General features: G+C 37.4%; 3 protein-coding genes across 5 annotated transcripts; 2 read left to right on the top strand and 1 right to left on the bottom strand.

Annotated features, from left to right (window-relative positions):
• The first annotated feature begins 1,469 nt into the window (after positions 1 to 1,469).
• LOC111313864 (mediator of RNA polymerase II transcription subunit 12-like) lies at positions 1,470 to 14,394 on the top strand. 2 transcript variants are annotated; one of them, XM_022914695.2, is made up of 14 exons: positions 1,470 to 1,667; positions 2,987 to 3,031; positions 3,162 to 3,355; positions 3,665 to 3,724; positions 3,961 to 4,066; positions 4,740 to 4,808; positions 4,938 to 4,991; positions 5,118 to 5,225; positions 5,359 to 5,508; positions 5,610 to 5,954; positions 6,090 to 8,470; positions 8,960 to 11,566; positions 12,412 to 12,703; positions 13,487 to 14,394. In XM_022914695.2, exons 3-14 carry the CDS (start codon positions 3,228 to 3,230, stop codon positions 13,937 to 13,939), a joined length of 6,753 nt encoding a protein of 2,250 aa, XP_022770430.1. In that variant the 5' UTR covers positions 1,470 to 1,667; positions 2,987 to 3,031; positions 3,162 to 3,227; the 3' UTR covers positions 13,940 to 14,394. The 2 variants fall into 2 exon arrangements, with proteins under 2 accessions (XP_022770430.1, XP_089608595.1); XM_089752469.1 differs by lacking the exon at positions 2,987 to 3,031.
• On the top strand, positions 14,119 to 16,462 carry LOC149512081 (uncharacterized). 2 transcript variants are annotated; one of them, XM_089752474.1, is made up of 2 exons: positions 14,119 to 14,258; positions 15,866 to 16,462. In XM_089752474.1, the coding sequence occupies exon 2, from the start codon at positions 15,912 to 15,914 to the stop codon at positions 16,272 to 16,274; it is 363 nt and encodes a 120-aa protein (XP_089608600.1). In that variant the 5' UTR covers positions 14,119 to 14,258; positions 15,866 to 15,911; the 3' UTR covers positions 16,275 to 16,462. The 2 variants fall into 2 exon arrangements, with proteins under 2 accessions (XP_089608600.1, XP_089608602.1); XM_089752476.1 differs by lacking the exon at positions 14,119 to 14,258 and adding an exon at positions 15,467 to 15,576.
• On the bottom strand, positions 16,443 to 19,568 carry LOC111313866 (rop guanine nucleotide exchange factor 3-like). The gene is made up of 7 exons (XM_089752470.1): positions 18,502 to 19,568; positions 18,303 to 18,419; positions 18,060 to 18,217; positions 17,897 to 17,971; positions 17,520 to 17,810; positions 17,096 to 17,440; positions 16,443 to 16,922 (listed from the first exon to the last, which is right to left on the bottom strand). The coding sequence occupies exons 1-7, from the start codon at positions 18,869 to 18,871 to the stop codon at positions 16,803 to 16,805; spliced, it is 1,476 nt and encodes a 491-aa protein (XP_089608596.1). The 5' UTR covers positions 18,872 to 19,568; the 3' UTR covers positions 16,443 to 16,802.
• Between the last annotated feature and the right edge of the window lie 1,642 nt (positions 19,569 to 21,210).

The raw sequence follows: 21,210 nt of genomic DNA, 5'->3' as shown, positions 1-21,210 counted from the left end.
GCAATCCTAGAATTCCATTTCATCTACTTTGGGTTGAATCACTTGAACTCATGTTGTGCTAAATGCATTTACAAATTTGTTTGAATATGTATTTGTCTAGCACATAAATTATAAAACCCTAAACAGGATTTTGCCTGTTATATAAAATTTATATCAAGTGGGATGCCAAGGCAACTCCCACTATTGCACATAAATACTCTGCTATCAATCAATCTTGCATGATTTTCTTAGGAAATTGTAGATAAGAATAAGGGGATGATATGATTTAAAAATGTTGTACACCTTCAAACCTCAGTGGGGAAAGCATGGGAGCTAGATCAACCCTTGGACTGTCTCATCTCAACCACCAGTATGGTTTTTTTTAATGCACCCATGAAGCTCAAATCCAATAAAATCAAAGAAGCAAATGGGATCTGAAAAAGTTGGTCAACCATAATGATCTGAGGTTATTGAATAGCAAAATATTAAAATTCTTAAACATCTAGCACTTCCTGCATACAAAATAGCCTCCACCATTGCCCTGCTCAAGGGAAGAAGAACAAGGAAAAAGGAACGATTTATATGCAATGTTCAGGGATTCAACTAACAGGAGCAAGACAGTGTAATAATGGTGAGCTAAAAGATCACGAAAACACTGCCCATAAAAAGGAAACAACAACCCAACTTTTACTCACATTCCTAACGCAGCTCCCACCGCCATAAAGAGAGAGCAGAGTGGTGCACCGTGCATGAAATGAAACAATGTAGCTTGCCTATACAATGATCTCAATGAGAAAACGCTTTTTGATTCCTCGTACGTTTTTCTGTTGAATAAAAACATGTTCAAAATTATTAAGCTCACGACAAGTATTTCGTAACGTTCCTCATTTTCAAGGCAACAAAAAAAATGTCACCTTTGTTTGTTCATATTCCAGGAAAAGGATAGGCTGCCCCAACCCCACCCCCCCCCCCCCCCCCCCCCCCAAAAAAAAAAATCATATTTACATCCATTACTAGCAGAAAGGATTGGTTAGCTTGTTCATGGTTATCAGATTTTTTTTCTTTTTCCAGCATATAGGCTAGCACGTGCCTTTCTTTCAACCTTCACCAACGTCATTTATTTCTTTTTCCCATTTAGTTTATGAAATTTTAAAATAGAAAAATCTCAATATTTAATCCGAAAATTGCATATTTTGGTGAATAATAAAAAAAAGAACAAGAAAAAGACATATATTTAAGATGCAAAAGATACTTATCTCGTCAGATAGTAAAGATATATGCATTTTTATTTTTTTTTTAAGTTCACTTGATCAACACTTCATGCAATTAATTGTGGAATCATTTAATTCCCCAATTTGCCCCGTTTACATTTATTCGTCATTTAGCGGATGGCGAAGAAAAAGAAAAATCAGAGGGCAAAAGGGGAAAACGGGAGATTGGCTGACAAGAAATAATAATATTTTAATGAGTAGATCGCCCCCAAATTTCCTGTTTTAATTGTTCGAGCAGAGGAAGAACCAGAAGGTCGAGGCCATCATCGTCATCATCAGCCAAAGCTAGAAAAGAGTCAAAGACCCAAAGCCCCAGTCCCTTCTCGCCTTTGAATCTCTCTCTCCAAAGCCTCCGTTCTCTCTCTAGGTTTCGGCCTTTCTTTGTCTCTCTATTCAAAATCCCTAAATTTGTCAGAGGTACGCTCCACTTTCTATGTTTTGCAATCTCAATCTTGTTTATATGTTTTCTTATTCCCTTTTCGTCCTCGACTCCTTACATTATTTTACGAATTTGTCATCAAAACCCTAGCTTCACTAATCTGCAAAAAGGGGAAAAAGGGCAATCTTTTTAGCTTATTAGCTCATCTTCCTCGCATCTGACATAAACCTAGTTCTCGTTTGTGCATCGAATTTTTTTTTCTTGTAGTTCTAAATTTGACGATTTGGTTTCTATTTTACCTTTTAGCATGTAAAAGAACATAGTTTGCGTTTAGTTCAATTCGGGGTTTTGCTTGATTCAGTAGATTTGGTTCATGGCTAAATCAAAATGGTGAGTTTTTTGGTCTTTCTTGTGTGTTTTTATGGTAAACTGGATTGAGTGACGGGGGGGGAGGGAACATTTTGAATTTTGACACGTGTTGTTTGTTTCTCTTGGTTTATTTTAATAGATCAAAGTCGTTTGATTAGTTTATGCTGTTGTTTTGCTTTATGGCATTTTACGTTAGGTTCCCGGTTAGCATTTCCAAAGTCTTGGGAGATGATTTGTTTAAGTTCAAAATTTAAATAATTTCTTCCAAAGTGTGGGAGATGTTTAGAGTTTAAGGTTTTGATGGGGACCATATTTTTACAATGTCTTTAATTGTTTACTCTGATGGTATGAAATAGCTTTATAAATTTATAGGATCAGTTCTTAGTAGAACAACGCTATTAAGTTTAATTAATATGATGTTCAGAGTTTTGCTAAACAGTTATTCATACAGATAAAGTTATGAAAATAACATTTCGACAGTTGTCATGGTTTAAGCTTCAACTTATTTACTATAATTGGTCATTGGTTTATGCTGTTAGGTTATTTTTTCTTAACTGTTTGAAGTCCTTTGATGGAGGAAATGTTCAGAATTCCATCTCCTAGAACCTCCAAAAATTGAACTATGTATCCCTTTTTACTTTCTTTTTCCTGGTTGAGGTTCAGTAATCCTGTATTTTATATTTGTATAATTGATTTCTCTATCCACATCATAGTAGAACCAGAACTGCTACATTGGAGTGGGGTGCATAACCTGTGACATTTTTTTTAATTTTCTAATACTGGATTGAAGCACTGATGACTTAAGTTTGACTGAGGGTGTGAAGATTTGATATTGGTCATTCATCTGTGTTTCAAACAATTTATTAGAGATTAAAATTGTGATTTCGTTCCTCAATGGTTATTTTGCTTTTATTTGTTTTTTAGTCTCTGAAAACATAAAATTAAATATCCCTTAAGATGTGATGTTTTACTTTCAATTTGCTGACAGGTCGGAGTGAGGTTGATAAGCTAATTTGTAGATTTCATGTTTGAGGTGGTACACTCAGTGAATCTATTCTTTCTCAATTTTATTTTTAATTTCACCTTTTTATCAAATTACTAACAAATTACTTATGCTTTACATGGTGATAATGATTTTGATATATATTTTTGCATGAATGCAGGTTGGATTTGATATATTGTCTTAGTATTTGATGCTGGATGCAGTATGCCGCTGATAGTTGGGAGAAATGCAAAGGTATCATGCTACCAGCTGCACTAGTGCAGTTAATAACAGTGCAATAGGGGGAGCCTCTGCTAGGGATACTGCCCGGGCTGACTCATCTTTGTTACCCCCTAACATCGCATTGAATTCTAGGTAACTGTTTCAAAATACCATATTCTTTTGTGCTTTGTTCACAGATTCTTATCTTCTTGAATTGGCTTCATTTATTGATTTTAAAACCAGTGTTTGACTATATTTTAGGATATTTTCTTTGATGAATTTTCAATTAATGACACATTTTGAGAATTTTCTGCTCGCACTCTTAAGAATACTGTTAATCTGTTAATTTATTTTATCCAGAGAACATATTTATCCTTAGCATTTTTATTATAGCTGTAAAGTTTCTACATGCAGAAAATAAACTATTTCTGCCTGGTCTCCTTATATATTCTCATTTTGTAGACGACAATCTCAGTTAGCACCCTACAAGTTAAAGTGTGACAAGGAACATCTTAATTCTAGGTAATTTCTACAATTAAATTGAAGCATTTGTTGTTGTGTTAGTTATGTTTATACAGAATGATTTAGTTATGCCTCAAAATATACAGTTATATGTTATGTTTTATTGCTTTATAATAATGGGTTGCGAAGCTGACTAAGTTGATGGTCCTACTGATTTGATTCTTGTTTTATTTTCTTATGTGATTGGATTTGGTTTTTATCTTGCATACAAGTAATTTATTATTGTTCCTTTTCAGACTTGGGCCCCCTGATTTTCATCCTCAGTCCCAAAATTGTCCCGAAGAGACTCTCACTAGAGAAAATGTGCAGCAGGGATATAAGGAGACTATTGATGGACTGGAGGTATTGTCTTATGATTGATTAAGGTTCATTAGTTAGTTTTTTTTTTTTTTTTTTTGTTTTGCTGTAACATCCTTATGTGGATGTTGTGCTGCATGCAAGTGTTTGGTAACTATGGTTGCTTTACCAATCTATATGAGTTGCAATTACATCATTTCTTACTTGAACTTAATGCTGAGTTAACCGTACTTAAGTGTTTTTGAGCGAAGTAAATGATTTTAAATGGGTTTGCATGAAAATTAAAAGATTGGATCATTTTTTTTGGTTTGTTGCGGATAATTGAAGTTTGAGATGCTTATATTCTCTATTCTGCAATACAGTTATTAGATTGAGGCTATTTATCAAACATGTTAACATTTTCTTATATTTTGGGAACTAATATTTGCATATGCTCCAAGCATGAGATTCTCGTTTTGTTGTGGCAGTCTCTGTCAAACCTTACCTTGTTGTGCTTTCTTTGCCTATTTTAGATTGAAATTTGATAGTATTTGTGTGAGTACTGCTTTGAGTTGATTTTTTTTTTCGCTGAGATAGTAACTTATCAATATTTTAAAGTCATAGGAAATTTAAATCTGGAATTTTTGAAGATAATTCTGGAGAATTAACTGTCTTTCCATTAGCTTCTTTTATTACCATCATATTTTTTTTGTCTAACATGGTCCTGCCATCTGTTCAGGATTCCAAAGAGATTTCATTGACTCAGGTTCAGGCTTTTACAAAGCCAGTTGTTCTGAAATGCAGAGATGTAAGCCACTTTATTTGGAATGCAATGGTTGTCAATTAGACTGTTTTATGCATATTTAATCTAATTTTTGTGAAATATGACTGTTGGTTTTTAACTTTTTAATGAGTAATTCTTTTCTCTTCCTTTTAGGCAATTAGAAAGTGTCTAAGGGCGATCAATGATTCTCGTGCTCAAAAGCGGAAGGTGATGCATTCTTTCCTTCCATATTTATTAACTTATCTTCTTCTTTAGTTGTTTCAAGTTTCTGTAATCCTTCTTAAAGTTCTGGATCTTGGTACAGAATTTGAGGCTGTATTTTGTTTTTGTCAGGCTGGTCAGGTTTATGGTGTCCCTCTTACTGGTCAACTGTTAAGTAAACCAGGGGTTTTCCCTGAACAAAGGCCATGCAATGAAGATTTCAGAAAGAAATGGATTGAGGTATGTTCATACTCCCCTAAGTTCATGACTGGTTGTACTTAATGAATTGTTATGTTCATTATGTACAACCAGTGAAAGTAAAAAAAACTTTATGCATTGTCTTAATGAATTGTTATGTTCTTATTTTTCTCAGGGCTTATCACAGCAACACAAGCAATTGCGTTCTTTGGCTGATCAAGTTCCTCAAGATTATAGGAAGAAAACTGTAATAGAAGTTCTTATCAGGAATAATGTTCCATTGCTGAGAGCAACTTGGTTTATCAAAGTAACTTATCTTAATCAGGTACAATTGCCTTAATTATTATAACCATCTGTTCATGCTCTTCGCAGTTGTCCTAGGCTATTCATAATATTGGATGGTTGCATTATGGTTATCTTTTGCAGGTTCGCCCTGGTTCTGCAATATCTTCTGGAGCACCTGACAAAACTCAATTATCTCGTACAGAACTCTGGACAAAAGATGTTATTGATTACTTGCAGTACCTTTTGAATGAATTTTTTTCAAGAAATAATTCTCATTCCACTCAACATGGTAAAGATAGATTGCCACAAATGCTTTATACTGGGTCTTTGCAGCATAGGAGTGATTCCACATCAGCAATCCTTGATGGTGAGGAGCCATCCCTTCACTTTAAGTGGTGGTATGTGGTGCGGCTCTTGCAGTGGCATCATGCAGAAGGACTGGTTCTGCCTTCTCTTATCATTGATTGGGTTCTGAATCAACTGCAGGTATTGAATTTGGTGCATTCTACCCTCATTGCAAATACCTTTTCCACCTTTCTGAGAGACATGTTTAGTTAGGGAGTAATTATGAGCTTATGAACATTCTTATAGTTTTTAATCATTGTATTTGTTCTCTTTCAGGAAAAGGGATTGCTTGAGATTCTGCAGTTGCTATTGCCTATCATTTATGGAGTTTTGGAAACCATCACCCTATGTCAGACATATGTACGCAATCTTGTGGGTGTGGCTATTCGCTTCATCTGCGAGCCTTCTCCAGGTGGATCTGATCTGGTTGATAATTCCCGGAGAGCTTACACAATATCTGCTCTGATTGAGATGCTTCGCTATTTGATACAGGCTGTGCCAGATACATTTGTTGCTTTAGATTGCTTTCCTTTACCAACTTGTGTAGTCTCACATACATTGAATGATGGTGGTTTTTTATCAAAGTCATCGGATGATGCAGGGAAAATAAAAAATAATTCAGTGGATGCTTATGTTCTCAGATGTAAAGGATTTGATTCTCACTACCAATCCTTGTCATTTGATCATGTTGTTTCCACCATCCAGAAACGTGCTGATAATCTTGCTAAAGGTTCAAGTACTGGATATCCTAGCCAAAGTGTGGCAAAAGCTGTGCAGACCCTAGATAAAGCTCTTTTGCAGGGAGATCTAATAGAGGCTTATAAACATATCTTTGGTGATCTTTTTGATGGAGCAGTTGGCGAAGGTTGGGTTGCAGAAGTGAATCCATGCTTAAGATCATCACTGAAATGGCTTAGAACTGTGAATTTGTCATTGATTTGCTCAGTTTTTTTCCTTTGTGAGTGGGCAACTTGTGACTTCAGGGATTTCCGGACTGCTCCACCCCGTGACTTGAAATTCACTGGAAGGAAAGATTTTTCTCAAATATATCTTGCAATTCAGCTTTTAAAGCTGAAGATGAAAGAGTTGCAGCATCCACGACACAAGAATGGAAGGGCTTCTGGAGTTAACTGTACTGCAAAGAATACCAGTCAGCAGAATAACCATTCCAGAAGGAATTTGTTGGGAGATATATATGAAGCTAAAAGCAATGGAAAAGGTGTGGATGGAAGAAGTAATAATATTTCAGATATATTTGACAGCCCAGGACCTCTGCATGATATTATTGTGTGCTGGATTGATCAGCATGAAGGGCATAAAGGAGGTGGCAAGCGTCTTCAGCTTTTTGTATTAGAACTCGTACGTTGTGGAATCTTTTATCCTCAGGCATATGTGAGGCAGCTGATAATTAGTGGAATTATTGATGCTAATGGACCTATGGATGACCTGGAAAGAAGGAAGAGACACCATCAAATCTTGAAGCAGCTCCCAAAGCAGTTTATCTGTGATGCTTTAGAAGAAGCAAGAATTGCTGAGGGTGTAGAACTGCTTGAGGCTGTAAATGTTTACTCAAAAGAACGTCGTCTTGTCCTTCATGAGCTTCTTTTTGATCAATATAATAATGCAAACAATTCTCATGTATCAGCTAAGAAGCAAAAGTATCATAGGGATGGTGCTTCCCAAGTTTCAGGTGATCAATGGAAAAGTGTTCAGTTTTCAAAGGCTTTCAGGAGAGATGTGTACCTTGAGGAACTGAAGGCTTCCATTTCAGTGTTGTTGCAATTCCCTAGCTCATCTTCTACATCTGCAGATAGTGGAGTGGATGAGTCTCAAGGGAGTGTCAAAAGGCCTGTTGGGTCAACATGCAACAAGATGGATTTGTTTGAAGGTACTCCTGGGTGTGAAGATTGTAAAAGGGTAAAAAGACAGAAATTAAGTGAGGATAAGAGTTCATTTCTTCAAGTACCTTCACCAATTCCATCAGATGATGAAGATACTTGGTGGGTGAGGAAGGGGCTGAAAAACTTAGAGTCTTTCAAAGTTGATCCTCCTCTTAAATCAACGAAGCAAGTTTCTCGTGGTAGGCAAAAGACCGTGCGTAAAACTCAGAGTCTTGCTCAATTAGCATCTGCTAGAATTGAGGGTAGCCTGGGAGCATCTACAAGTCACGTATGTGATAACAAGATAAGCTGCCTGCATCATAGAACTGAGGTGGAAACTCTAAAATCAGTGGATGGGATTGGAACAACCCATTTTGGAGATATTGTTTCAATTGGAAAGGGCTTAAAGCAGCTTCGCTTTGTGGAGAAGAGGATTGTTGCAGTTTGGTTGATATCTGCAGTTAGGCAGCTTGTTGAAGAGTCAGAAAAATCTGTGGCGAAGGTTGGCCAGAATGGCAGGCCATTTGTTGCATCTGATGAGAAGAGTCCGTCAAGGTGGAAGCTTGGTGAGGATGAGCTATCAACTATACTGTATCTAATGGATGTTTCTTGTGATTCAGCTTCAGCTGTCAAATTTCTCATATGGTTGTTGCCAAAAGTGGTTAGTAATCCCTCTCCTACCATTCATAGTGGGAGAAACGTTCTAATGGTGCCCAGGAATGTGGAAAATTATGCGTGTGAAGTGGGGGAGGCATATCTTTTATCATCTCTCAGAAGGTGAAATATCATTTTTCTGCCACTTTTTCTTCTAATTAAATTGTTCTTGCGAATCATTTCTGGCATCAATTAGTTCTCTAGGTTGGTTCTTTGTTAGTGACCGTTGCATTGCAGTATGGTTTAATGCAGTTGCTGCGTGTTGATCTTACTTTAGCAATAATTGTAGCTTCTTTTTCCTCGCTTTTCTCCTCCAATTTCTGGCTAAAGCAAAACTGTTCTGGATGTTCGTGTATCTGTATTATTGACTGCATGAAAGCATTTCAATAACATATTTTCTTCTTGGTGTTTGGTTGGACTTGAGTAACATCTAGGAAACGGTTCTGGAGATTGGGAGGACTTTAATTTTTTTTCCCCTGAAAGTTATTGTTATTGCTCAGGATTGATTATTAAGCCACTAGATTTGTCACGGCAAAACCTTTTGTTGTTCACCATGTTTTGGCTAAACCTGCATATGTATGTCTTACATGCTTAATGATGAATTTTGTTCAGGTATGAGAACATACTTATTGCTGCAGATCTTGTGCCTGAAGCCTTGTCGGCTACAATGCATCGTGCTGTGGCAGTTATGGCCACTAATGGAAGAATTACTGGCTCAGGAACCCTTGTTTTTGCTCGGTATTTGTTGAAGAGGTATGGCAATATTGCCAGTGTAATTGACTGGGAGAAGAATTTCAAGGGGATTTGTGATAAGAGACTTTTGTCTGAACTTGAATCTGGAGGAACAGTCGAGGAAGAGTTTGGGTTTTCACTTGGAGTTCCAGCAGGGATTGAAGACCCTGATGATTATTACCGTCAAAAGATAACTGGTGGACGGTTATCTAGGGTGGGTTTAAACATGAGAGATATGGTTCAGCATCATGTTGATGATGCCTTGCACTATATCTTAGGTAAAGAGAGAAAACTTTTTGCAGCCAATGCACCAAAAAGTCCTGCCATTGAAAAAGGGGATGATGGTTATCAAGTAGCTCAACAAATCATAATGGGACTAATGGACTTTATTAGGCAAACTGGTGGTGCTGCTCAAGAAGGGGACCCAGGTTTGGTGTCTTCTGCTGTTTCTGCCATTGTTAGCAGTGTTGGACCAACCCTTGCAAAGATACTTGATTTTACTGGTGGCAGCAATTATTCATGTTATCAGCCACCTATGAATTCCTTGAATTTTGCTAAGCGCATATTACGCATTCATTTAATATGTCTATGCCTGCTAAAGGAAGCTCTTGGAGAGCGCCAAAGACGAGCATTTGAGATAGCTCTTGCAACAGAGGCTTCTTCTGCTTTAGCAGTAGCTTTTGCTCCTGTAAAGTCCTCTCGAGGTCAGTTTCAGTTGCCTCCTGATGCTCCTGAGTCTAATGCGAACATATCTGGTGACAATTTGAACAGTTCTGCCAAAGCGACTCTTGGGAGAACAACCAAAATGGCAGCGGCTATTTCTGCTCTTGTCATCAGGGCTATTATTCATGGGGTTATTAGCTTGGAGAGGATGGTAACAGTCTTGAGATTACAGGAAGGTTTGGATGTTGTTCAGTTTGTAAGGAGCATGAAAACCAGTTCTAATGGTAATGCCCGATCTGTTGGGGCTTTTAAGGTGGACAACTCGGTTGAAATTTATGTGCACTGGTTTCGGCTGTTAGTTGTGAACTGCAGAACAGTTTGTGATGGACTAGTTTTGGAACTCCTAGGTGAACAATCTGTTGTAGCTCTTTCAAGGATGCAGAGATTGCTCCCAATTAATTTGGTCTTGCCACCAGCTTATGCAATATTTGCCTTTGTTATATGGAAGCCATTCATTTTGAATGGTAACATTGCAAGTCGTGAAGATATCTTTCAATTGTTTCAGTCTTTAACAATGGCTATTCGTGATGCCATAAAACATATACCTTTTCGAGATGTTTGTATGAGGGATAGTCGTGGTTTTTATGATATTGTAGCTGCGGATACCACTGATGCTGAGTTTGCAGCCTTGCTAGAGGTGAACTGTTTGGATGTGCACTTGAAATCCATGGCCTTTGTCCCTCTTCGTGGAAGGCTCTTTCTAAATGCTATAATTGATTGTAAGATGCCTTATTCTGCTTTTATACAGGATGATGGGAATCGAGTTTCTGGACATAGTGAGTCTAAAGCTCTGCGTGCAGAGAATGAGTCAAAGCTTTTTGATAAGCTTGTTCGTGCATTGGATGCTCTGCAACCAGCTAAATTTCATTGGCAGTGGGTTGAGTTAAGGCTTCTTTTAAATGAACAAGCACTCATTGATAAGATGGAGAACCATGACATGTCCTTGGTAGATGCTATTCGCTCTTCCTCACCCAGTTCTGAAAGAGCTTCTCCTTCAGAAAATGAGAAAGTTTTCACTTATATCATCCTCACCAGATTGTTGGTGAGACCTGATGCTGCTCCCCTTTTCTCAGAGGTGGTTCATCTTTTTGGAAGGTCATTAGAGGATTCAATGTTGATGCAGGCTAAATGGTTTCTAGGGGGTCCGGATGTTCTTTTGGGACGGAAAACTCTTAGGCAACGGCTCATTATTATCGCAGAAAATAAGAGCCTTTCTACAAAGACCCAGTTTTGGAAGCCTTGGGGATGGTCTTGTTCGGGTGTTTCTCCTGTGACAAACAGGGGAGAGAAGAAGTATGAAGTCACCTCTCTTGAGGAAGGTGAAGTCATTGAGGATGGCATGGAGTCAAAAAGGTATGTGAAAGATTCCACTCAAGTTGATGTTGAAGGTTCCAATATCAGCCAGCAGCACGTAACCGAGAAGGCTTTCATTGAATTGATTCTTCCTTGCATAGACCAAAGTTCTTCTGACTCACGCAATACCTTTGCAAGTGATTTGATAAAGCAGTTTAACACTATTGAGCAACAAATAAACTCAGTTACTCGTGGAACAAGCAAGCAGACTGGAGCAGCTTCTTCTGGAATTGAAGGTTCTACTAATAAAGGTAACAATCGCAAAGGTATAAGAGTTGGTAGTCATGGATTGGCTAGACAAACGACAGCTCCTGCGGAGTCTGCGCCTCCTTCCCCTGCAGCTTTGCGAGCTTCTATGTCATTGAGGTTGCAGTTTATTGTGAGATTGCTGCCAACCATTTGTGCAGATGGGTAAATATATGCTTTATCTTTCTCCCTGATTTCAATTTATTTCAATTTAATATAAGTATGATCAGTTTCTATGCTTACTGGCTTACTGCTGCCTGTGACTATTTTTTTGGGTTGCACAATATGCTAACTAGATTTTCTTGTTACCATGAATTCTTGTCATAGTATTTTTTTTTTTTTGGGGGGGGGGGGGGGTGGTGGTTTATTGTTTAATTTCTTGTGTCGCTATCTATTAGTATGTGAATCATTCTGCTGGAAATGAATATGCTAGTTATTACCTTTTTTTTTTGCTTTTTTTTTTAATGAAATTATCATGGTATTTTGTGTTAATTTTATCTCAATCTCAGCTCAAGCCTTTCAAGTTTCGCTTATTCTGTTTAAAGTGTTCTGAGATATTAGCTCTAATTCTTTCTATGTTATTTTTATAGAACTGTGCAAATAAAATTCTTGAATTGAAAACTCCATTGCTTCGATTTGTTTTATATCTGATTTGAACATCTTTTTCCATTATCTTAGTGTGAGGAAATCTATCTTTTTTTTTTTTTTAATTTAATTTCTTTCCCCTGTTGCTGAAAATAGAATTTGAGGATTACATTTTTCTCTATAGGAGTGCACGAAGCATAAATTATTTTTTATATTTTGTGCATTGTTTATGCTATTTTTTGAGAATTCATTGACTTTTGGTCTTCCACTGAAAAGTGGAAGCCCATGTTTTTTTAGTTGTTTCTTCCTAATTAATGTTCTTGTTATTGGGTAGTCTTGATGCAATAATGTCATGAAATCTCAATTATCTTATTTATAGTATTTGATGAACTAGTTTACTAAGGTTCATTTGTTGGATTATTCAGGGAACCATCAGCACGAAACATGAGGCACATGCTTGCATCTGTAATTCTTCGATTACTTGGAAGTAGGGTTGTGCATGAGGATGTGGACCTATCTTTTAATTTTGTGCAGTTGAAGAGGGACGAGGAGCTGGTGTCACCTATTGCATCTTCAGATATTTCGGGAGATAGTCTTTTTGATCATTTATTGTTCGTTCTACATGGGTTGTTAAGCAGTTACAAGCCAAGTTGGCTAAAGTCAAAGACTACCAAGGATTTTTCTGGATTTGACCGTGACACAGTGGAGAGTTTGCAGGTTTTTAATCTTCATTATTGCACTGGTTATATTTATTGCTGTTTGTTTTGGTAAATAAACCTAATTTATTAGAAATAAGTGCTTCGAATAATCCTAATTTACTTGAACGCAAAGTGTTGTAATTTTACCAGTCTGTGTTGGCTTTGGAGCCCATTCATGTTCTGCATATTTAGGATTGCAATCATGACTGAGTATGCATGCTATGCGTTGATGGTCTTGTAGCAGTTGAAGGTTTTTTGGTGGGGGTGGGGGAAATTTGTAAAGAGTTCTAAGGTAAAGAAAATTAACGTATTAATGTGTGGAAATGAGGTCATCTGGTGTTTGCTGCTGCACCTGTAATGCAATTAGTAATGAGAAATGTAAATAAAGCATGCATGCTGCATGCTAAAGAAATACATTATCATTGGCACTTTTAATTTGACTGAATGTCTTCTTTTTTGGTTTGTGGACTTTGCAGTTGGTCTTCCCTCCCAAAAGTGGGTATTTTTAGTTATTGTTTATGATTTTATTGTGACAAATAGTGTGACCTTCCAATACTTTCAGTGCAAGTGAAAGAGAATATTCACTTTTCCACAAGTTAGAGCTCTTTGAGATGTCCTTCCTGTCAATGTAGAACATTAATTAATTTTAATTGCTCTTATGAAATGAAACTTCTCATGAACATGAAGTGTCAATGAATACTTGCTGCATTTGTAAAATTATTATGTAAAATGAAGTTAGCATTGGAATAAAATGACAGATGATTCTTTACACGCCTCAATTACTGTTTTTCTGTGGATGCAGAATGAGTTAGACTCTATGCAATTGCCTGAGATGATTAGATGGCGTATCCAATCTGCAATGCCAATATTATTTCCTTCTTTTCGCAATTTGATCTCCTCCCACCCACCTTCTGTCCCAATTGCCACTCTTAGTTTGCTTCAATCCAGCTTCTACGTGTCTGGATCTTACACTGGAGCTTTGAATGCATCTCAGAGACTGGCTGCATTGGCACGACCTGCAAATAGTATACCGGGAAAATCCAAGCCAATGCCGTCACAACAGGAATATGATATGGAAATTGACCCATGGACACTTTTGGAAGATGGAGCAGGATCAGGTCCATCTTCAAGTAGCATCACTGTCATTGGCGGCAGTGACCATTCTAATCTTCGAGCCTCAAGTTGGCTTAAGGGGACTGTAAGAGTGAGACGGACGGACTTGACATATATTGGTGCTGTGGATGATGACAGCTGATTTTAGGCTTGACTCACATTTTTGAATTGGTCGAAGGTTAGCAAACCCGCCCACAACAGGTAATTTAATGCTGGCATCAAGGTCACATCTCTTGTCTGTGCAGCTGGTCCCATGTTTAATAGTAGAGGGGGAACTGTTGGGAGGGGATTTTTTTCACAGTTGGGGGGGGGGGGGGGGAGTTGGGAAGGTGGGATGGGCATGCTGGAGTCCTTGTAGAAGAATGTCAAGATGTGTTCATGTATGCCATCTGTTCAGCATGCAGACCCTGTACAAGTACTGTGGTTTTATGCCCGCCACCATCTGGGCCGTAGACTCTCAGGTGCGGTTCAGAGGCTTTGTTGTATATATAGAGATAATTGTTTCAGTTTTACCAATTGATCAAGTATATCAAGAATGATATGTAGCTGTTCCATTGCTAATCAATCTTTTGTCCCCATTTCTTTTCTCTTTCAAAACACTGAAAGACACATGGACACCTGCATCCCATGTATAGAAATACATTAAATGTTTATGTTGCAGTCATGCATATATTAATTCATGCTTACAAATGAGGGGGACTGGCATGGAGTTATTATGGATCTTTAATCTTAAAACATCAGCTTTCTGCATACTGAAATTGATTTTTCCAGGCATCTCTGATGTCAAGATGGCGTCATTGTTGGATAGATATCAGCTAGAACCAATGGATCGTTGGTCACTGGATCCTATCTAGAATTTGTGATATGTATACAATAGCATGTTCCTTCATTTTCACAGATGTGAGAGATATGTACCATAAGTTTATGTATTCTATTCTATGGTGTTTGAAGAGTTGAGAGATGATCTTCTAATGGGTAAGTCCTTCTAGTTATGCTATATAGGCTTCCTGTGCGAGGAAGATTTCACGAAAAGTTCCCCTCTTCTGCTTTTTTAAGAATAATAAAGCAGTTTAAAATTTACTTTTGAGCATTTAGATGGTGTGATTCGCCTAATATCTTGAGCATTTAGATGGTGTGATTCATAGATTGTCGTCAGGTTTTTTCTTTCCTTTTTTATTATAACAGTCTTGCCTGAAAGGGTGTGGGTGCGAATAAATCTATTCTTTTTTAAAAAGATAATAGCGTAAGCTTTTAGATTGAGACCATACAGAAGCATTATTGTTATAATCATATGGCATAGCATAAAGATGGTAATTTGATCATGACATTATTATTATTAATCTAAAGCTTCACTGCAGCCATTAAGCTATTTGGAACAGGTCAACTTGGACCCCCCCGATTCCCTGCCTGTGGCCTATTGCGGCATTTACGGCAAAGCCCAACGGATGGAATCTAAGTACCATCATCTCTTGCTTCCCTAGCAATCCATTTCTGCATAAATTTAGAAATGGACGGCCCAAAAATAAAATATACTGACTATTTGAAGAAAAACCCATTGACTGATAACTGACTTGTATTATGCCTCGCTCGTCTTTCTTTTAAAAAAGTTTTCTCCATCCGCTACGACTCCCATTACTTCAGCCTCAAGTTTTCTTTGAGTAAGTTCATCATTAACTTAAAATTTTCCACTTCTTTTCTTATCTTGATGTTCTTTTGGGTTTAAGGGGAAGACAGTAGCTAGGAACATCTGTTAATCTTTGATTCTTCTTCTATACTATGGTAGCTAGGAACATCAGTTAATCTTGAATTCTTGTTCTATACTTTATAATTATTGCTGTTACTTAATTTTTAATTCTTGTTCTATACTTCTTTACTTTTGTTTTTCTTGACATGTTTTCTTCTATAATCTTTTCAAAGCCGAAACTATCGAAACAATAAAAACCCAGAATTCTACTGGGCGTTTTTTCTCTACTCTATTTGTTTATACTTGTTCTACTTTCCCTGGAAATCAAATGTAGTTTTATATTTTTATTTCTTGTTTAATATAAATATATATTTATTAATACAGGCTTCCAAGTCGTGGTTTTAGTTGACTTGCTGGAACTATCGACAAAATGGATCAAGCGAAGGGGGTTGATGGCGCTGCTGGTGGTGGTGTTGATGTGACTGAGAAGACTTTGTCCCAAGGCAAAGCTGATTGGTTGGAGAAGTGTTTGGAAGAAAACAAAGGAGACAACATCAAATGCAAGGATAAGGTTGAAGCTTTCAGATCAACTTCATCATCCTCATCTCTTTCTTCCTCCCCTCAAAGAAAGTTGGAGAAGTGTTTGGAAGAAAACAAAGGAGACGACACCAAATGCAAGGATAAGGTTGAAGCTTTCAGATCATCTTCATCATCCTCATCTCCTTCTTCTTCCCCTCCAAGAAAACCCTTGACGCCTTTAAAACTACGGAGTGGTTCGTTGACTGATGTTTGAATTGATTAGTGGGTATATTCCCTTCTTTTCACCGGTGATCATAGTGATGGTTTATTGCCTTGTTGGAGTGCAAAATTAGGAAAACTTTTATTATATTGTTTCAAGGTTGTCAAAATTGCAGTTGAAGCAATTTGGGAATCTGTATCTTCAAGTGCAATGGAGGAGGACTTTCTTTTTCTTTTTTCTTATTATTAGTATTATTTTTTTGTTTTCATTTATGAGGAATAACGACTATTATTGTACGGAGATTTAATCACGAACAGAAACCCAATAAAAAGTAAGGGTGCTAAAAACCTTGAGGTGTTAGAAGGGCATGACTTGTTTAAAACGATGCTAATGTACAAATTGGTTCCCATGTAACAGCATGAAATTATAAAGAAAAATTGCTAGGTTTTTTTATCAACCAGATTATGTTCTTGGCTTCTTGCAAAATGGATTCAGCAGAAATTGTCGAACGGATGATGACAACAGATTGACTTTGGGGTTGAGTTTGCCCTCTTTGAAATTTTTTCTGATTGCAATAGACTTTTACTCTTGGTTTCTTATTGTTCTGTCTACAAAAAGGACATCTTCAATCCAGGCAACAATGTTGAAAGCTAGACCTTCTAACACCCTTGAGTAGCTCTCCAGGATTGCTTGCCCCACATCCTGCAAGACAGAATTTCCATTAAGTTCTTCTTATAGAGCTGATTTATAGGGGTCAAAAACTTGGATCTTATGGGAAGAATGCATTTTAGACAAGGTGCCATTTGTGTCAAATGGTCCTACCATGGAATTTCAATTCTGCTAAATACAATATGCACAGACAACTTTTCACATACTCGATTGTATTGAATCTTGCATGTGTCCAAGGACGTCTGTGCAAGTTCAGGATACCTCTGCTTCAAGGCAAATAACAAGCTTTCTGCTCTTTCAGCCAATATATGATTTTTGTCACTTCGATCAACATCAGACATTAGGTCTTTTACCATTCCCCATGATGATTTTGAATGACTCATGCATGCTTTACGTCTCCATGTATACATTGCAGCTTCAACACGGTCTACAAGCTCAAGTGCTTCATGTTCGGATGCTATATTGAGACAATCAAGCAGATGGTCTGGGGAGAATTTTTCTGTCTTATACATGAAGCGGTAAATTGCGTCTCCAATACTGGCTCTTCCGCTCTGTAGATAAGAGGAGTTTCCGCTCTAAATCACATGAACAGAAAATCTGTGAAGCAATTTCATCGCCAGAAGGACTAACCTTAGGAAGAGATGCCATGTACGAGCCTGGAATTTCCATCTCAGCAAGAAAACTACTGTTGATAGCCATTGCTGCCTTGTGAATTTGATTAGCACAGTCGCGTTTGTGTCGCAAGTGCTTCCTTGCTTTCTCAGAGAGACCACTTGGAGGAACGCATGGCACTGGCACCCACCATTTTTCATCATTTCTCTGAACAACCCTTCGAAATGAGCCTGTACGAGTTGAATTTGAGGACATACTCCCTTGCTTTTCATACCAGAATTCTCTGTCCTGGAAGCTATCCAGTATTTCCTGTCGAAGGGTTTGAGCTATGATAAGAGATGAGCCTTTTCAACTAGAAAAGATTGTGATTTTTCTCAAATAGAGCTTTGTCTTACAATAAGCATTGCATCCAACTTTCTCAGTGCAGGAAGATTGATATATATATCTGATCTAGGTCCGCTTTCCATTATCTAAAAATTCAAAAAGCATAATGTTAAAGCAGGCAAAATGGCAAACACCCATTAAGAGAAAACTTAGGTATGGATTCTCAAATCTTACCTCAACAACTGTTCCATTACGCAAATTCTGTGACTTGGTGGGAGTGAATTCCACAATGTAATCACAAACAGATAAAAGACAGTCCATTTCTCTTTTCCAGAGTTCCATCTTTTCCGGATTCAAAGGTTCCAACCTCAAATTTTGTCCAAATACAGTTGCTGCATACATTAACAGAAGTAAGCAATTCATAGAATTGAAAGACAACTAAAACAAAGTCATGTCTTTGTTTGAAATATTATGTACCATAGAGATTGGTTATGGCATTTGAGATTGTAACCGCAGTGCAGACCCCTTTCCCACTTCCTGACATGTCTTCTCCCAGTAAAAGTTTTGCAAATCTTTCCTTCATCATTTCGAGTTCTGTCAACATAATTTTACACCAATTAGCATGAAAAAACAACAAAGTTTAGCATGAAAGACACATCTCTGCCAAATATTTTACCCAAATCCAATGATTCCAGATCATCAAGCTTTTCCTCCGCATTACTTTTACGCTGCTTTGTTCCAAGCCTGGTAAGAACAGCTTGATTTTGAGCCCTGGATCTTGTGGCTGACCAGTGAGAAGGTGAAGCTTCATTACAACAGCTGTGATCATCAACAGGGTCTGAAAATGCAGAGGTCTCAGAGTAGGTCAGGCAATAAACGAAAGAATCACCACTAAGCGTTGAGTTCCCTGGAGTTCCTGTAGTTGACTGATCATTTTGATCAATAGAAGAAGGAGAAGGTTGATAACCCAGATCATAGTTTTCATCCGAGTTCGAAAATTTGTCCATTTCTGCCTTATTGCTAATCTCAATTCTGCAAATAATCATGAAATTTGGTTAGTGGGGCTCAAGATTTGGGGACTTCTGAATCATAATCAAAACAAACTGAACTGATGGGACTTCAAGAAAAATTGGGTTAAACTGAAACGTTTACATTGGACAGAAGAAAAAAGAATGGCCATCTCTCTTGCGGAAACAAAAAAAAAAAGCAAAAGCTTTTACTCACTGTCACAAGTTGTTGTTGCTATCAGATTCTAAATGTAATTCATTGAAAACATGCTATAAGGTTCATATTTAAAGTCATATTTATATCGTATAGGTGAAACAAACTGAATTTTGAAAATATAAAGCCAACGGTTAATGATAAAGCAACGTTCTTTCTTTAACATTCTTTTCCAATAAGTTCACCTGTAAAGGGTGTAATATGGATTTGAATTCGAAACTGTTGAAGATATCTAGCAATCTGAGGACCGTTTGAAACGGTTCTGTCCTAAGCATGTCTTTGTTTCCTGGTGGTGTAACCTTTATTTTCCAAAAGAAACACTTTCGTTTTGCATATCCATGTCACCACGATCATGAAAAAGCAAGGAACCGAGACCGTTCGATTGCTGGATCTTTTTTATTTTTCCAATCAAACAAGAAAAACCCAGTTGCAAAATTGGCAGAAATTGAATTGAAGAAAAGAAAGAATGGGTTTGATTCCTTGGGAAATTTGCTAAAGTTTTTGGTTTATTTGGTTGAACGAGCATTGTTTCTGATAGGAGACATGCAGAGTGTTTCTTAGTTGTACATTGAATATTTATGAAGGCTTGCTAGGGGCTTATATCATATGATTGCAAATAGTAAATACATGAGGGATGTTTTATACTTTAGAGAAAAGAATCTCAAACATTTTTACTTTCCTTTAAGTTCAATTAAAATTTCCAACCTCTAGATACGTGTCAGAACTTTATCTTTTAATCCTGAAATTGATCTATAATTTATTAGCCTTATAATTCTACTGGTGTAAGTCCAAGACATGCGAAGAACAGCAAGTCAGAGAGATGTTGCCAGAGTTTTAAAGAAGGCAAATCGAGGTTTGAATTTCACCTCATTGGATTTCACTTTCTCGTGGAATTAGATATGTCAACCTTTGATCAGATGCTCAATTTCAAAAAGAAGAAAATATCAAATGCACAGTTACTCAGGCTATCACAATGGTTCTCACAGTACTCCTTCACCACCAGGCATATAAAAGGAAAAGACAACCTCATCCCAGACATGCTCACAAGACCTCCTTCAAAACCTCCTTCAAAACCTCCTTCAAACACTTTTCAGGTTATTCCAGTCATTTCTATGATGAACCCAACACCTCCTTCTTCACAAGCCTCTTCCTCAAACAACCCTATTTTCTCCTCTTCTCAGAAACCTCACCTTGATGATGAATTTGATCTACCTGATGAATTCCTTAACCTTCCAGTAGAAAATCTTCCTCCAGAATTACCCAGACTTCTTGCCACTCAAACCCTTGACAAAAAAGCCTCACACCTCTTGCTCAAATATCAGTCCAAAACACTCAGAAAGTTTGGAGACACCTCTTTTCAATCTCTTGGTATACACCCTGATTATCCCTTTATCCATCCCTTTAAATTCCCTAAACCTCTTTGTTTCCCAAAAGAAACAGTTTGTTTTATATGGTACCTTTGTCACCTTTACTATATTGGTATAGAATTCCCACTTCCAAAACTCAAAACCCTTCTTCACCTTTTTCACCAGTCAACTATCAACCCTACCAAACACCAGTTGGACCCCAGTCAACAACATCTCAAGTTTTTTTTCACCTGGTTCAGACCCATTCCCATTTGGATCCAATGGATTGAAACCTATGAGAGATATACAAAAGTTCTTCCTGATCCTCATATTGTTTTAATCTTTCACAGATCTTGCAGCAGTTTGACAAAAAACCCCCAGTATTTCCCCTATGCAGTAATTTACAGCTCTCAAGGATATTCACTGTTTGATTCTCAGTTTGATCACCCAATTGAATACACTGAATTCTAGAGACAAATTTGTGAAATGAATCACAAGTTTCCAAAGCAAAATTGGCCAGAGATCCAAGATGAAGTTCTATGGGGAAACTATCCTTCAGAGTACACTTACCAGCTCAACATTGATAAAAAAATTTATGAAACTCGCCTTGATGGTACTTGGACAGAACCTCTTTCTAAAACTATCAGATTTGAACTTGACCATGCAGGCCCAATAGAATGGAATCCTTATTGGAAACCTCCTGAAGTTATCCCACAAATGGAATGGCAACAAGATTCTTAAGACCCACTTGATGATTTTGATCCAGATCAATGGTTAGAAAACCTCGGCTATGATTTCACACCAGGCGCAGACAATTC

Source organism: Durio zibethinus, chromosome 23 (genome assembly GCF_047325235.1).
Source record: "Durio zibethinus cultivar Kanyao isolate XHJ-2024 chromosome 23, ASM4732523v1, whole genome shotgun sequence".
Classification (NCBI taxonomy): Eukaryota; Viridiplantae; Streptophyta; class Magnoliopsida; order Malvales; family Malvaceae; genus Durio; species Durio zibethinus.
Note: the sequence above shows the minus strand (reverse complement) of the source record. Positions and strands in the feature narration are given on the sequence as shown.